This window comes from Taudactylus pleione, unplaced genomic scaffold (assembly GCF_031769625.1).
Source record: "Taudactylus pleione unplaced genomic scaffold, aTauple2 ptg000407l, whole genome shotgun sequence".
Lineage (NCBI taxonomy): Eukaryota > Metazoa > Chordata > Amphibia > Anura > Myobatrachidae > Taudactylus > Taudactylus pleione.
This window is the reverse complement of record NW_028284809.1, coordinates 3,632,835-3,650,344: the sequence shown is the minus strand read 5'-3', so window position 1 is coordinate 3,650,344 and position 17,510 is coordinate 3,632,835. Positions and strand designations below refer to the sequence as shown.

Here is a 17,510-nt window from a genome sequence, read left to right as displayed (position 1 = left end):
CGTGTGTAAGTATATATATATATATATATATATATCCTGCCCCTCCTGTTTTTCTAGCTAATCTTACTTTCATTTTTAAAAGCCAAAGGTTTGCAGAACAGTCAGCTTCCCATTTGCTGTAATGTAGACACGTTTGTTTCCCTCACTTGTTTATACCTGTATTTTGTAATCACTGCTTTCGTTTTCCCTTCTGTGCTGCGTATGGCGATGGCCGGGGCACCTGGATCTAAGCAGGAGGCTCTCATGAAGTATGTCCCAGGCTACACACTGCCCACCGTTGACCATGGAATCCAGAGAGTTTTACTACAGGTGTTCGGAATGCTGGGACATGGAAAGTCTTCACTTGTGAACTTGTGTATCTGTGTAATGAAGAACGAGGCGTATAGGAACCTGGCCGTATCTGGATCTGATTTTGGAGGAATGACAATAAGAAGACAGGAGTATGAGCTGACAAGTAAATTATTTATTATTGACAACAGAGGGTTTAGGAAGATTACCCCAAATGAGATCCTGGAGTCCAGTGCTCAATTCAGTGAGTATATAATACTAAACACTACAAATAGCGTTTCTAGATAGTAAGCTTCCACAGACAAGACCTTCCCTTCAATGTGCCTATAAAGTTACGTAATATGATAGTTATGCCACTATTCATAACCAGGGGCATCTGGTGGGCAAGAGCACTGAGGCACCGAGATGTTTAAGCCTCATATTAATGATTAAAACAATAATCTCTCTACTTGTTTTCTAAGAGGTGTTTAACCCCTACCTGTCTAATGTCACTGAATGCATTAGAGGTCAGACCACATATTAACACTCCTTACATTTAGATGTCACGTGTAACTTTATTTCTAAGGCGACTGAAACTCATTTTATATTGTTTCTTCCTGGGAGACACAGGACGACTACCTAACAGTTTGGAACGAATAGTTTGGAAGGGTGAAGAGAGCTAGTCTGGCCTATATGTGCTTTTCACCGCTGTTCCCGGTGTTTGTGGAGTCACCAGCACCCATGGCCCCCACACCTGTCCAGTGCTATGGTATATATTGAGGCACAGGTCTGGTGGCTGAGGACAGAGTCCTTGTCCCATATGACCAGGGGCTGCGGGAGAGGAGGGAGCGGGTAGTGATTACCAGGGCCCAGGTCTCTGTAGGGAGCGGGGATCGCAGGTAGGTATGGCCGCGCCAATGCTAATATTTTTATTGAGACACTGTATTGCAGAACATACAATAAACACTTATTGTACGGGTGTGGTGTATATTGTCGACATGAGAATGTCGACATCGATGTAGCGTCGACATGCAGCATGTAATAGTTTTATCACAACCCTTAGCGATTCTATGACCACACGGAAGGGTGCTTGTTCATTTTAAGCACATATGTATTGTATTATAATGCAATGGTCAACCCCACCCTGGTTCTGCTTCATAATCTGCAAAACCCGCAGGCGGCCGATACTATGCTGGGTGCACCTTTACCTATGCACGCACACAACGTAATGACCCATCGGCAGAAATGCCGGCCAGTCGGTCATCAGAACGTACACATTACATAATGTGCACGATATCGGCACAACGTTTATCGCGGGCATCTTTTAAGCGGTTATCAACTGATCGTCCCTGATAATTGTATAGTGTGTCCCTGGCTTTACAGGCTCCAACAAACAGATCTGACAATAGTGTAGGAATGAGCTGGGGCTACAAGTGAATGATCGCAGGGCCGTCTGCTGCCCATCACTGATATAGTGGTTACATTTTATCTATTTGTATGGGCAAAAGCTAATACATGGATCTATGTGCAGAACTGCTAGCAATACGAAGTATTTGTTCAAAAGTAGAGTGGAAACAGGACCGGCGCAATGTAGTCTGTGCAGGGGCGTCTTAAGAGAGGAGGGGGCCCGTGTGCACTCCCCGTGCGGGGCCCCCTCTTCTCTCCCTGGTGGCTGGCAGCCGACTGACGCGACTGGCCAGCCACCAGAGCATTAGTAGACTCCGGGCACTAGAGTGTGCCCGGGGTCTACTGCGCATGTGCAGAACACTGGAAAAATGGCTGCGGCGGCCATTTTTCCGGTGTTCTGAGCAGCGCTGACACCCGACGCGGGACCACAGACAGGTTTTAAGTTAAAAAAAATATGGGTGCAGTGTGTGCGGTGCGGGGCCCGTGTGCCCTGCACACACTGCACCCATTATAGATACGCCACTGAGTCCGCAGGGTAAGCATTGCAGGGGGACGCCGGGCTGGAGAGACGCCCCCCTCAGCGCTGCTTGCTCTCTGAGCACCATTACAGCTGCACTCGCTGCGTCTGTGACAGACAGGCTGAGGCAGCCAATGAACCAGTGTCATGGGTGGGCCTGGCAGGGCGAAACTACAGGGTGGTCCAGGGGTGGACTGCGCTGCCGTGGACATTAGAATTAAATTCAGACGGACTCCAGCCCACCCATTAGCCAGATTGCCGATCCTCTTAAATGTAAAATGTAATTTATGTGCACATGGTCAGGAACTGATGGAGCTAGTGCATCATTCCCCTGCCTTGTTAAGTTGTTATAATTAGTGCCACTGCCAGGAATAGACGTTTACTCACGCGATGTACACGTTGACATCACGCTCTCTCTGTGTATGGCGCGCCGTGCCCAAGAATAGGAGTAATGGAGGAGCTGCCACAGCTGCGCATCATTCCCGCAACACTAGGAGGAGGACCCGCCAAACAGTGAGTGAGCGAGAGACGGCTGGCACCTGCCTGTCCTGACGGAGGTGAGGGGGCACAAATTTATAGTTTGCAGGGGGGGCGCCAAACACCCTATTACCGGCCCTGAGTGGAAATAAACTTTTTCCTGTGGAGGAATGTCCCTTGTATTATTAGATGGGTAATAATTATAAAGGGGCTTTAAAGATAAATGGCCGCAAGCAACTTGCCCGAAATAACCACAAATATCAATCTGGATCCAGCACATGTTGGGCTGGATAGCTGGTAAATGACGGCATGTTTGCGTGTAGGCCCCATTGGTCCAGATTCTGACGCCAGCACGTCATTTGGCCGGACGCCCCTCTGCGACTTTATGCAAATGCCGCTAGGAAGCCCTCCCTTAGTGTAATCCTGCATATGACTGTGTAAGGGCTGAGACGTCCACTGCCAGCATTCATACACGCAGTAATACCGATTGGTGCGGCTTTATACGCCACCACGCCCATTGGGCGGACCATATGTGCGTGCATTACCACCAGCCTCCTCCCAGCCACCGCTCACATCTCTGATACTGTGTGTACTGAAAGCAGCAGCGCCTTTGTGCGCGCCCTCCAGTTTTGAAGGATTTTTCGCGCATGTGCAGTAGCAAAAAAGCGCTGAACTATGTGACCATCGGCATGGGGTCCACCTCTGTATCAGGCCCATTGTGTGATAGCTGTCATGGCGCCCTGCTGGATTAGACCATCCGTACAGACAGATATGTGTGTGGCCATATCTGACAGCGATCCTGCAACGTGATGCATGTAACCAGCGGCCATATTGCCTTGTGTAACTACTGTATATAGTCTTACACTGATAGACAACGACTGAGTATGTCCCTAACCCTGACCTTGTCTCTCCATGTCTCTTCTCACATTAGGGTGTCTACGAAGTATGGGGGAAGTGACCTGGACTGGGAAAAACCTATCTGAGGCCTTAGCACATTTTAATAAACAGCGCAGAACGCGACCTGTGGATTTCATGGTTCCCGTGTTTGTATACAGGTACCAGCACATATAAGACTCTATCCTTACACAGATGGGTAAAGGGGACACTGAAAACATTATGCAATGCTTTGTAATACAACTGCCTCGTCTCCCTGCTCCAAAAGTGATCCGCCATTGCATCTTAATGCTCTGGCCACTGGGTGGCACTATTCTGTGCCAGGTTCCCGGTGTTGGTTAGAAAAATGGGATGTAGCGGTCTAAATCCCGATGGGATATTTCGGGATTTCGACGCCTATCTTAATCCCCACGCCGGAACACAGAAGGACGCCAGCCCGAACGAGGTAAGTCCGGGGCGCCCTTAGTGTTAGCCGCATGGGTGAGGAGGGCTAGGTTTAGGTTATATAGCGGGGTGAGCGTTAGGTTTTGGGGGTGGTGGTTAGGGTTAGGCACCCCTAGGGGAGAGGGTTAGGCACCACTGGGGGAGGGGGGTTAGGGTTAGGCACTAACGGGGAGGGTTAGGGTGCGGGGTGGGGAGGGATAGGGTTAGGCTACAAGAAGGGAGGGTTAGGGTAAGGGGAGAGTAGGGGGGGAAGGTAAGTATACTTACCCGACCCCTGTTGGGATACCAACCATCGGGACGCCGCTGTCGGTATTCTGGCAGGAGGCATCCCGGCAGCCAGCATTACATTTCCAGGAAAATATGTGTAGTGACTTAGGGGCCTATTTATCATTCAATATTTGTGGGATATCCGCTGTTTCCTGGGGCTACCTGAAAATATTAAGGCTCCTTTGGATGTACCTCCATTTACGATCACAAATGCAGCCCCCATAGGTTTCTGTGGGCCCTGACATGCGGCCAGACGCTTGGCATCGATAACTAATGCCCCCTGCAGATGGAGTTAGCCTATGCATACTATATTGTACCGTAACAGAGAAGGATCCCTCCCTGCTGGCCTGACCAGGAAGCAGTGTAATAGCGTAAGTCTGTCACTCTGCTTTCCAGCTCTCACCAGGACAGACTCTTAAGGTGCGTACACACTACACGATATGCTCCCTGTGCGATATCGTGTAGTGTGTCCCCGGCAGGTTGCGCTCAATGTCGTTCATGACATTGAGCACAGCTGCTGAACGATATCATCAACGATATCGTTCAGCGCCGGGCTCTCTCCCCCATTCCCCAATATGCAGCAACCTGACGCCATCGTCAGATTGTGCTGCATGTTCAGGCGATGGACAATATCGGAAACGACCAGCGGGAGTGCGCATCGCTGGTCGTTTCCGACATAAAAGTGCACGATTTGTGCACGATTACTGAGCGATTGCACGTTTACGATGTCGTAATCGTTCAGTCGCTCAGTGTGTACCCACCATTATCGTTTCCCGGGAAGAGCATGTGGTACATTTGCTTGAAAATATTAATTTTCACAAAGCGAATTTACCCAACAAATATTTATCACATCCGCTTTTAAAATGCAGATTGTTATAAATAAGCTCCTTATAGAAAATCAAGCAATAGACTAATGTGTGGAACCTTACCGGCTGTTTCGGATACAGAATGAATAGTGACATAAGTTACCCTGGAGTTCTAGTGACAGATGACATGAAGGGCAGCCAGCAGTGTAGCCATGCATTGGGGAAAGCCAGTACAGTACTTGGCTGTACAGGAAGAGGTATTAGTAGCAGGAAGAGAGGCAGATTATATCGCCACCGTATAGGTCCAGAGGTTCCCAAACTTGTGGGTCGATTCAAACCTGGACGCTAAGCTGCGCTCTCTCGCTGCTGTCAGGGGCCGGGTATGCAAATTCCCCGATCGCACTGTCTGGTGTAAGGACGCCCTCTATGTATTAGAGAGCGACGGCAGAGTGAGCGCACGCCGGTGTAAAGACGCCCACTTTTTTTTCTTAGCACACGTCATCTCCAGGAAGTGTCTGATTAATCGGACCCATCCGAGCTGCACGCAGCGCTTGAGGTAGACCCTACTCCACCGCAAGCACTGCAGGCTGACATACAACCAAGTAACGTGTACAATGACACAGACGGGTGACAATTGCCCATAGCATGCGTCCGCGGCTTAGCGTCCAGGTCTGAATCGGGCCCTTGGTCCTCAAGGCACCCTAACGATCCAGGTTTTAAGGATAACCATGCTTGGATACAGGTTAACTTAACAAGGCGTCCATAACTTTATTGCAATTAAAAACAGTATAACAACTTACAACGAACTTATACTAAAATAAAGACACGGACACAGACTGCTTTGGATAAATGGTCATATCTTGCTTTTATTGAAGGTATGACCCTGAGCTTTTAATTTACTTTTGGGAGGCAAAGAAGGTGCTACAAACACTCAGCTCCAGCCATATGTTACTTAACTAATATTAGGGAGCGACTGAAACGCCCCCCCCTGTGGTCATTGTAAGCTGAGCTGTGTAGACTCACAGCCCCCTATAATACTGCATAGTATGAGAGTGTCCACAGAGACGGACGCCCAAAGTCCTCCCACAGAGGTAGGCCATACTATGACCCTTCAAAGGATAGGTTCTTCACAGCGTTTTCTTACACCTTATGTGGGCACTGGTTTGTAGCACCTTCTTGCCCAACATGATAATATAACATAGTGTTAGTAGGAACACAACACAATAAAGAGCATAGGAAAAAGATAGGGGAGGGAGGGAGGGACAAACACCGTCCAGATAGGAAGTTGCTAGACGTACACCAGCCTAGTAAAGCTCACATATAGCCACTCCCTAAACTCACACATGGTAAGAAACCAACCAACCAAATAAATCCCCCAAACTACTCTACCTAGCAACAGTTGACCAAATTCTAACCAATTACAAAAAACTAAGGACTCATATATCCTTAAGCCTATCCAGCTCTCGTCTCATCTTAGTACCTCAGTCTTTTGATTTAACCATCTGTGCTCAGCCACGGATATCCCTAAAATCTGGACCATTAGAGTACCTTGAGGACTGAGTTTGGGAACCTCTGCTATAGGTCAATGGTGAGGGGAAGGAGCCACAGTAAATAATTCAAGAAAACATGGGATAAACACAAATATTAAAGTCAGTTTTTTTTTCCAGTTGTTCACGTCCATGGAATAATGATGACGGGAAGGAAATGGAAAAAGCCATTACAAATGCACACAGTATCACAGGTAAGTCCTATTTCCCAGAGCATGGTGGTTCTACCTCTCTGATATGGTGGTAAAGTGCGAGCATCCAGATGTTTTCTACAAAAATAACAGAGTGGAACTCACTTTACGGAGCACACTTGAAGCAAAACTAAGTTAATCCGTGTGCAGAGCCGGGGAGGCTGAGGCATTGGACAGCCCCCGTTACAGGAGACGTGGGTGGCACATGGCGTCTCGGGGTTGCACCGCCCCTGCGCTCAGAGGCCCCTAGGTTAGAAGAGACCGAGCCTATCAGTACCTCTGTGCAGAGCGGTAGGAATATATATAGGAGCACAGTTTTCAAAGATGTAAGCGTCAAATCAAAGACCAATCATCTTCCCCAGTATAATCAGCCTTTTGCTTTAGGAAGATGTTCTGTTCAACCTTCTTTTGTGGCTCAAATTACACGTATCCCTGTAGTGTGTTTGCATAATAGACATATCCTATTAGGTGCGAGCTTAGCAAACATCTCGGACCTGTGGGGTTTTTACTGCAGGTATGAGATATTTTGTATCCAGTTGGGTGCGGGGTTTTGATTATTTTTTTGAGCGCCTCTACCTAATCTACACTACCCGTAACCATGCACCCTCTCCCTGCACTACTCTGCATTGCCACAACTAACCCTACACCCGCTCCCCGCACACACCACCTACACTATACTACCGCCGCTAATCCTGCACCCGCTCCCTGCACACACCACCTACACTATACTACCGCCGCTAATCCTGCACCCGCTCCCTGCACACACAGTGCCTACACTATACTACCCATAATCCTCCACCCGCTCCCTGCACACACCACCTACACTATACTATCCATAAACCTCCACACGCTCCCTGCACACACCACCTACACTATACTACCCATAATCCTCCACCCGCTCCCTGCACACACCACCTACACTATACTACCCATAATCCTCCACCCGCTCCCTGCACACACTACCCATAATCCTCCACACGCTCCCTGCACATACCACCTACACTATACTACCCATAATCCTGCACCCGCTCCCTGCACACACCACCTACACTATACTACCCATAAACCTCCACACGCTCCCTGCACAGACCACCTACACTATACTACCCATAATCCTCCACCCGCTCCCTGCACACACTACCCATAATCCTCCACACGCTCCCTGCACATACCACCTACACTATACTACCCATAATCCTGCACCCGCTCCCTGCACACACCACCTACACTATACTACCCATAATCCTCCACCCGCTCCCTGCACACACCACCTACACTATACTACCCATAATCCTCCACCCGCTCCCTGCACACACTACCCATAATCCTCCACACGCTCCCTGCACATACCACCTACACTATACTACCCATAATCCTGCACCCGCTCCCTGCACACACCACCTACACTATACTACCCATAATCCTCCACCCGCTCCCTGCACACACCACCTACACTATACTACCCATAATCCTCCACCCGCTCCCTGCACACACCACCTACACTATACTACCCATAATCCTGCACCCACTCCCTGCACACACCACCTACACTATACTACCCATAATCCTCCACCCGCTCCCTGCACACACCACCTACACTATACTACCCATAATCCTCCACCTGCTCCCTGCACACACCACCTACACTATACTACCCATAATCCTGCACCTGCTCCCTGCACACACCACCTACACTATACTACCCATAATCCTCCACCCGCTCCCTGCACACACCACCTGCACTATACTACCCATAATCCTCCACACGCTCCCTGCACACACCACCTGCACTATACTACCCATAATCCTCCACACGCTCCCTGCACACACCACCTACACTATACTACCCATAATCCTGCACCTGCACACACCACCTACACTATACTACCCATAATCCTGCACCTGCTCCCTGCACACACCACCTACACTATACTACCCATAATCCTCCACACACCACCTGCACTATACTACCCATAATCCTCCACACGCTCCCTGCACACACCACCTGCACTATACTACCCATAATCCTCCACACGCTCCCTGCACACACCACCTACACTATACTACCCATAATCCTCCACACGCTCCCTGCACACACCATCTGCACTATACTACCCATAATCCTCCACACGCTCCCTGCACACACCACCTACACTATACTACCCATAATCCTGCACCTGCTCCCTGCACACACCACCTACACTATACTACCCATAATCCTCCACACGCTCCCTGCACACACCACCTACACTATACTACCCATAATCCTCCACACGCTCCCTGCACACACCACCTACACTATACTACCCATAATCCTCCACACGCTCCCTGCACACACCACCTACACTATACTACCCATAATCCTGCACCCACTCCCTACACACACCACCTACACTATACTACCCATAATCCTGCACCCACTCCCTGCACACACCACCTACACTATACTACCCATAATCCTGCACCCGCTCCCCGCACACACAGCGCCTACACTATACTACCGCCGCTAATCCTGCACCCGCTTCCCGCACACACACCACCTACACTATACTACCCATAATCCTCCACACGCTCCCTGCACACACCACCTGCACTATACTACCCATAATCCTCCACACGCTCCCTGCACACACCACCTGCACTATACTACCCATAATCCTCCACCCGCTCCCTACACACACCACCTGCACTATACTACCCATAATCCTCCACACGCTCCCTACACACACCACCTACACTATACTACCCATAATCCTCCACACGCTCCCTGCACACACCACCTACACTATACTACCCATAATCCTCCACACGCTCCCTGCACACACCACCTGCACTATACTACCCATAATCCTCCACACGCTCCCTACACACACCACCTACACTATACTACCCATAATCCTCCACACGCTCCCTGCACACACCACCTACACTATACTACCCATAATCCTCCACACGCTCCCTGCACACACCACCTACACTATACTACCCATAATCCTGCACCCGCTCCCCGCACACACAGCGCCTACACTATACTACCGCCGCTAATCCTGCACCCGCTTCCCGCACACATCACCTACACTATACTACCGCCGCTAATCCTGCACCCGCTTCCCGCACACACCACCTACACTATACTTCCACCACTAATCCTGCACCCGCTCCCCGCACACACAGTGCCCACACTACAATACCCGTATCCCTGCACTCGCTCCCTGCACATATCACCTACACTACACAACACTACCGCCACTAATTCTGTACCTGCTACCTGCAAACACTACCTACACTACCGCCACTGGGAGGAAGTCGGCATCCCAACGTGCGGGATGCCGACGGTCAAAATATTGGCGCTGATTTCCCAACAGCATTAGGCACTAAGGGGAGGGCTTAGGGGAGAGATAAGGCTTAGGCACTAAGGGGAGGGTTAGGTTTAGGGTGCGGGGAGGTATAGTCTTGGGTCTGTGGTCCACCGATTCCCCCTTCAGTCTGCATTTTGTGTTGCCTTCTCCGCAGGCGTTAGCTCTCAGGATACAAGCCCAAACTGATGTATACAACATGTTGCAGGAAACTTCATAACAGTGACACAGATTATTTTCAGTGCTGCCGCTGAATGCGTAATTGCCAGGGCCGTAGCTAGGGTGGTGCGGCCGGTGCCATCGCACAGGGCACCACAGGTCAGGGGGCGCTGTTTGGGCCTATCAAATGTCTGTTTATTATCATTCTCACTTGTAGCTTCCTCTTATTTCATCCCCAGCATCTCCTGGCCTCCCCTACCTCCTCCCTGGCCCTTCCCCATGAGGCCGTTCCCCTTTTTTGGGTGCATCATGTCCCTTTGAAAAATGAGGTGGGTGCCAATGCTGTTTCTGGCACAGAGCACCAAAAAGTCTAGCTACGGCTCTGGTAATGGCAATTAATTATATGAATTGCAGATTATTGTCATAATCATTGTACACTGCTATAATGTCTTTTCTAACTTCTCCAAAACAGTCTGTCGTAAAAATAATAGAACAAAAATGTAGTCACAGTTGTTGGCTAAATAATAGCTGCAGTACAAATATTATTTAAATATGTAATTATCCTTAAATAAAGATGTATTTTGTGTTAGGGACTGGGAGTGATAGTACGACCTGGTTTCATTTTTTTGTTCCACCTTGGCTGTAATCTGCAGAGCGTTGCCCCTGCCCTCTAGGAATATACCTACTGTATGTAGGCTGCTTACAAATCTGTAACAGCAGAATGGACTTCCCACTCTGCCCTGCTGGGACTATTAATGATAGTTTCTTCCTATGTAGGCATACTTCCCTTTTTAAAATGCATTTCAGGGAGATTGTGAAAGCAATACCCATGAGTACGGTGGTACCGTGGACGTGTAGTGCTACATCTGAGGCGCGCTATATCCAAATGTTAATGAGCCCCAAATCAGTTAGTAAGATCTGTTTGTTGATGAAAACAGACTGATAATTTTCAGAAAATGCTCCTAGCCATAGGGATCATTGTGCCTTATACCCAATGTAGGGAATATATACTAATGATCCCATTTGAATCAGGGATATGCAGTCAGGGGAGGCAGAGCCATACTCCCGAGATGAAAAATGATTAGAATAATGCAAAGAAGATATTTATAACTTTAAAACATCTTCTTTGTTTATTTTAATCATTTTGATAGTTAACACTCACCAGCTTTGTGGCGCTCCCTGGAGCTGCAGGGAGACGAGAGTTGAGGCAGCAACAGCTCAGCCTCGCTTAGTCAGACACTGCTTGCAGAACTGGGGACGGGGCCACAGGCAGTAAGCTGCATAGAAAGAGAGCTTATAGAGGCAAGTCTCTGAGTATAGGGGGAGGTGCCTTGAGCACTGATGGACACCTTGGATGTGTCATGTGACCAGGAAGTACGCTTAGAGATCGGAGCTCAGTCAGCAGTAGGAATAGGAGACACAGTGATGCAGGTAGGAGAACCAATGGTCACTGAAGCTTAGTGTAGTGAGGGGAGAGTTACATTGAGTAGGGGGGTGAAACAGGCTCCCAGCACTCTCCATGTGTGCCTCCCCAGCCATTCACCTCACCGAACGTCACTGATTTGAATGTATATAAATTATATATAAATCTTATATATATATATATATATATATATTATAAAACAATGCCCTTATCTTGCACTGAAATGATGCAGCACCTCAAGTTGCTCCCCTGTTAGTGGGTACAGAAAATAAATACAAATACACAAAAAGACGCTTGGAGTGCGGAAGAAATTCACATAAAGTCTTCAACTGAGTTCCAGAGCTTTCAGTTCAATACTGGAACTACTTTAGGGAAGTCCAATCGAGAATGTCAATGCTGGACATTAATATATCTGTTCTTTTCTTTGAACAATCTTCTACAGTTTATCTGGATAGTTCTAAAATAGACCCTCTCACCAAAAACACCCAGAGAGATTGCCAATAAGGCCTCACATTACATTCAAAAGGATATTTTATTATAAAATGTCATCTATCATTTGACACAATTTATAACATTTGTAAGTAAAACTTCAATTGCTTACATCATCAATAATCCGTTTGCCCCCATCCCATGTAATGAAAAGATACATTTTGGGGATAATCCCCATTATTTCCAAACACTAGTGAAGACCATAATACAGTGTCCTGTCTCTGTGCTTCACCCCTGAGCCAGATAGGTGTCTACCCGGTGAAAGAAAACATCAATATTACTAGGAATAATTAGGAGTCAGGAATAGGAGCTGCCATGTAGGTGACTGTGTAGGCCTCATTTATTATGGTTCTTGGCTTCTCAACTGAGTCCGTTAGTAATGAGATTCTAATCTTGGTTTACAGGAGTTAACCCAATCATTGTGATCACCAACTCATCCTCTGGGGGCTCCGGCCAGATCACCAGCAAGTTTAGAGACATTGGGTCAACCCGCATCATCACTCTAGAAAATTACACTAATGAGAACCAGACGCGGACCCCAGAGGCTGATGGGAGGATCCTGGAGTTTCTGACTATCTGCATGGAAGAAGCGGAGCCTGGGATAGGGAGAATGGTGGGGCAGGATCCTACGGAGAGACTAATGGATCAGATGATTAAACATGTCCAACAAGAGACAGAATTGCTGAAAAAGAAAAAAGAAGAGCTGAGAAGGAAAATATAGAAGTGAATTAGGCAGAGGGGAAGGAGTTTGGGGGGTAGTCACGAAAGGTTGGAGAGAGATAAAATTGTGAAAGGCTCCAACCAATCAGCTCCTCACTGTCATTTTTCAAACACAGGGGATCATTTATCAATGAGTTTTATCATACACAACAAGTGATAAAACCCGTTGTGTATGATAACAGATGTCAGCCAATCAGCTCCCTGCTGACATCTGTCAGTTGGGAGCTGATTGGCTGGAGCACTATTTATCATGCACAATGAGTTTTAAAACTTGTTGTGTAAGATAAATGGGCCCCTAATGCTTCCTGAGTATTACATGTCAGTTCTACATAACAAAGGCTACAATAGGCATTTAAACTCCCGAATATAAATAGCTTTTATATATACATTTAGGCGCTTGTGTCTGCTGCCACTTTGCCTGCTCTCTATCACATTTTATCACACTCCTTTTATTCACTCCTGGCCCCATCCGCAGTGGCATTTCCAGTAAGATTGACAGGAGAGTGTTAGATGAGATATGGGGAATAGAAGAGCAACAATGGCATCTCTACTGAAAAAAAAAAGCTAAGGCCTTTAAGCCTGGGGAATATAAATGCCACAGTTTGGAATTTTTTGCGGAATAGACTTTGGAAGTTGCTGGCCAGGAGATTTGTTTTGTTATTTTGGTTAGTTTTTCTATGTTATGGTGTTAAGTTAATGCTTTTTTAGAGCTAGGGTGGAATATGTTAAAACCAGTGAGATTCTTGGAGAAGGTGATTATTAGATATGTATATATAGTCTATATAGCGGGAGGCTGGAGAGTGTGTTTGCGCTTGAGTCCTGTAACAGTGGCTTTTCCCACTAACACGTCACTGTGTTTGGATGTTGTACTGTAGGTGTTTGGACGTTGTACTGTAGGTGTTTGGACGTTGTACTGTAGGTGTTGGTGTTTGTGTGCTTGTTTGTGTTGTAGGTGGGAAAACATTATCTCCAGCAGACGCATGTGACGCAGGATGTAGATGCGGAGTGTCTGAAGGCGGTTTATCTGTGTCACAACCCTAGAAGGGGAATTAAGCACATGGCAGATATACCTGGGCAACTCTGGCTGTGGCACGTGATCACCTTTTTATTTTATAAATCTGAAACTCAACTGTATATTTTAATCTCTAGAAATTTACAGCTTACCTTCGTATCACCATTGCAGGTTATTCACTGGACGTGTGTGTGTGTGTGTTTGTGTGTATGTGTATATATATATATATATATATATATATATATATATATATATATATATATATATATATATTTATTTATTTATTATATATGGGAAGGCCGGAGAGGAGATTCATTTGACCACTACGGTCATCATGTCATTAGGCCCCGCCCACGTCAGGGCAATGTGCAGCAAATCGTGGGTCTGTGGGGAGGGTCTAAAATGACAACTCTCTAGAGCAGTGATTTTCAACGCGAGGCTCACTACGCAAGACTTTAAAATCGCCAAGGCACACCATCCGGCAATACGGCATGCGCAACCCATGGAAAAATATACATATTGGCTCCCACATAAAAAATGCGGCGTGTGTGACCTGTGATGTCACGCCACCGCATCTAGGCAGGTCACGGCCCGGGCGCGCCTGAGCCTCCCAGAGGAGCTTAGCGGCAGCGCTGCTCGGTCCACAGTTCTATAATGTGACCGGCGGCTCTCGCACCTTGGAACACTTGCTCTAGAGTGATGTCAGAGAGAGAAGGAGGGAGGTTCCGGGCAGGGGGGTAGGGTTGGATTTAAAACCCCAGCATGGGTAAGAGAATTTGTTAGGGGTTTTTTTGTGTGAAAGTCTATTAATAATTTGGCTGTCCGCCATTCTTCCATGCTATTCCCAAGCATAGACTATGTAACCGAAATGTTCATATTCTAATTTTACACTATTTAATTAAAAACTGTTTGCAGTCTATTACTATGTGCTTATATACAGTATGTTATCTTTTTATATGGAGCTTTGTGATCACGTTATGTCTCATTAAATAACCCTTAATAAACCCTGTTGTGTGTCTAAGCGTATTCATGCACTAAGGATGGTTTGGTTATTTTGGTAATGGTACATTGTATGGCAGATATTGTTAGGGACAATAGATCTGATTACAGTAAGTAGCGATAAGTGTGGAAGAACAAGCAACCTAAAGGTAATTATGTGGGATATTAGTAGGGGGGTTTTAACCATTATAGACAGGCCAGGTGGTTTGGGTTTGATTGAACCTTGCACACTCACGTGTCACACAGGCTCAGGTGCATTCATGTTGTGATATCCATCTGAGCGAGGAATGTCTTCGCTCCACTGTACTCCTCCTAAACAGCGACCGCTGAGTTTTGCGGAAATCCAGGCCCACGTTCCCAAAAGTAAGTGTTCAACGTCACCAAAGAGGATTTTGCACTGTGACTTTGTCTAGTAGGCTCCTGAATTTCGAGGAGTCCTCCAATACTCCTGAGTAGGCTTACCATACTATTTTATACCAGGTGAAATGCTGGCGTGAAGTCAGCCAGCCACAGAGCCTGCGTAATGCATGAGTGTCCCGGTTTAAAGGGATAGGGGACTGTTCATGTTGAACATGAAGTGGCTACTGAAAAATATCACTATATATCGCATCACATCGATGCAACACATTGAATCAAATTCATTTCACTGTAGCCTGCCCTGCTGTGTCACTGCATCACTGTAGCGGGAGGCGGCATGCAGCTACATGACGTCGTGTCACCGCATCACCGTCTCTGGGTCACGCCAGAATCGGGCTGCGTCTGAGTCACCTGGAAAAGTCCAGTGCTGCTAGGCTACGAGGATGCAGCATGGTAGGTGCAGAGGCACACAGATAGGGGGAAGTGGGCAGATGCTCACAATGGCTGGGTGGGCAAAGGCATATATGGGGAGGGTGGGCAGAGGGACAGATGTGGTTGGGGCAGAGGCACAGATTGGCGCTGGGGCAGAGGCACACATGGCTGCGGCAGAGGCACACAGGGGGGCTGGGGGGAGGCACACAGGGAGGCTGGGGCGGAGGCACACAGGGAGGCTGGGGCGGAGGCACACAGGGAGGCTGGGGCGGAGGCACACAGGGAGGCTGGGGCGGAGGCACACAGGGAGGCTGGGGCGGAGGCACACAGGGAGGCTGGGGCGGAGGCACACAGGGAGGCTGGGGCGGAGGCACACAGGGAGGCTGGGGCGGAGGCACACAGGGAGGCTGGGGCGGAGGCACACAGGGAGGCTGGGGGGGAGGCACACATGGGGGAAGGAGCTTGAGAATGAGAAGTAAATATAGTGGGCAGCACTATATATATATATATATATATATATATATATATCACCAGAGCCTGGCAGCAATGACGTCAGATTGGCTGCCTGTCATTACAGTGCGCCGGCTGCGGGAGGCTCTGCAGTACTTTGTACATCGGTGCGGTGAGCAGTCTCCGGAGCTTCTCTGCTCACCACACTGAGCTCCGCACGGCCGGCACACTGTAATGACAGGCAGCTAATCTGACTCTCTGCTAGGCTGCCTGTCACAAGTGTCACTCCATGCTGCCGGGCCGGTGAGTATGGACAGCCTCCCGGCAGCCATCGGACAACTCCCCCTCCCATGGTGCAGGCATAAGCGGGCCCCCCAAATGCTCCTGGTGGCCCTGGGTGCGGGTCCTGGCAGCGGCCTTACAGCGGTCACTATAGCACCCTTTTACAGCCGCTCTGCCTCAAGCCGGCCCAGTGCACCAGTCACCCGCTCACAATTAAGCCCCCACCCGCTTACACTTACCGGATGATGTCTTCACACCAGAGGCGTTCTTCACTCCGGGTGCAGGGTCCATTGTCATCACGGCAGTCCCTGCAGTGCCTCAGCATGACAGTAAAGGCGCCAAAGAGGTCCGTCTGCTTTTTATTGCCTGCAGCCGGGCCAGGGTCAATCAATCATTTCATGAGGAGACAGGGATTTGCCGCAGCGGAGTGCGTCCCCAGGGACCCACCAATTCTGAAAAAGTGAGTCTCCGATCCGCAATACCAGGTAAAATATGCGCTATGGCGCTTATTTGCGATCACTGTATGATATGTCCAATGCAAGCAGTGTATCAATTGATCTTGTTATACTGTGGTTGTCACGATAATATTTTTGACTGTAAGATTTTTTAACTGCATTCTGGGCGACCTGTAAGGGTTTCTCCACCGCGATGACGTGTTTGATGTAAACAAAGCGCAGAGAAGTGAATAATGAAATAACACAGCAGTCGGTGATTGAGGTCCCCGCAAGACGCTCTGATTTATGTGGCTGCAAATAACTGTCAACGTTTCCAGACTTCCCAGCAGGTCACATGTTCCAGGTCACCCAGCACAGGGAGAGTTCAGTAACTGACACAAAGGTCTATCTACTAAGCCTTTGATGGAAATAAAGTGAACAGACAGTAACTGTTATTTTTCAAACACAGCCCATTACCTAAATGGTTGGAGCTGGAGCGAGCCCGCTTCGGCCGCTCCGGCTCCAACATGAGAGACACCCACCGCGGCCCCTTGCTCCAGCAGCCCGGCCCCTTGTTATG

The 17,510-nt window shown here is 48.3% G+C and overlaps 1 protein-coding gene across 2 annotated transcripts; it reads left to right on the top strand.

The window, feature by feature from the left end:
• The first annotated feature begins 207 nt into the window (after positions 1 to 207).
• Positions 208 to 14,966, top strand: LOC148506382 (uncharacterized). 2 transcript variants are annotated; one of them, XR_015869793.1, is made up of 5 exons: positions 208 to 532; positions 3,600 to 3,723; positions 6,747 to 6,820; positions 12,649 to 13,839; positions 13,884 to 14,966. XR_015869793.1 is itself a non-coding variant. In XM_088446850.1 (4 exons), the coding sequence occupies exons 1-4, from the start codon at positions 208 to 210 to the stop codon at positions 12,963 to 12,965; spliced, it is 840 nt and encodes a 279-aa protein (XP_088302976.1). In that variant the 3' UTR covers positions 12,966 to 14,966. The 2 variants fall into 2 exon arrangements, 1 of the variants encoding a protein (XP_088302976.1); XM_088446850.1 differs by having other exon boundaries at positions 12,649 to 14,966.
• The last annotated feature ends 2,544 nt before the right edge of the window (positions 14,967 to 17,510 follow it).

What these genes read in the sequence shown, in the direction of transcription:
- LOC148506382 (XM_088446850.1), top strand. Translation starts at nt 208, where the DNA reads ATGGCCGGGGCACCTGGATCTAAGCAGGAGGCTCTCATGAAGTATGTC. An exon ending in GGAGTCCAGTGCTCAATTCA is followed by an intron (nt 533 to 3,599) that starts GTGAGTATATAA and finishes TTCTCACATTAG; the next exon opens with GGTGTCTACGAAGTATGGGG. An exon ending in AAATGCACACAGTATCACAG is followed by an intron (nt 6,821 to 12,648) that starts GTAAGTCCTATT and finishes CTTGGTTTACAG; the next exon opens with GAGTTAACCCAATCATTGTG.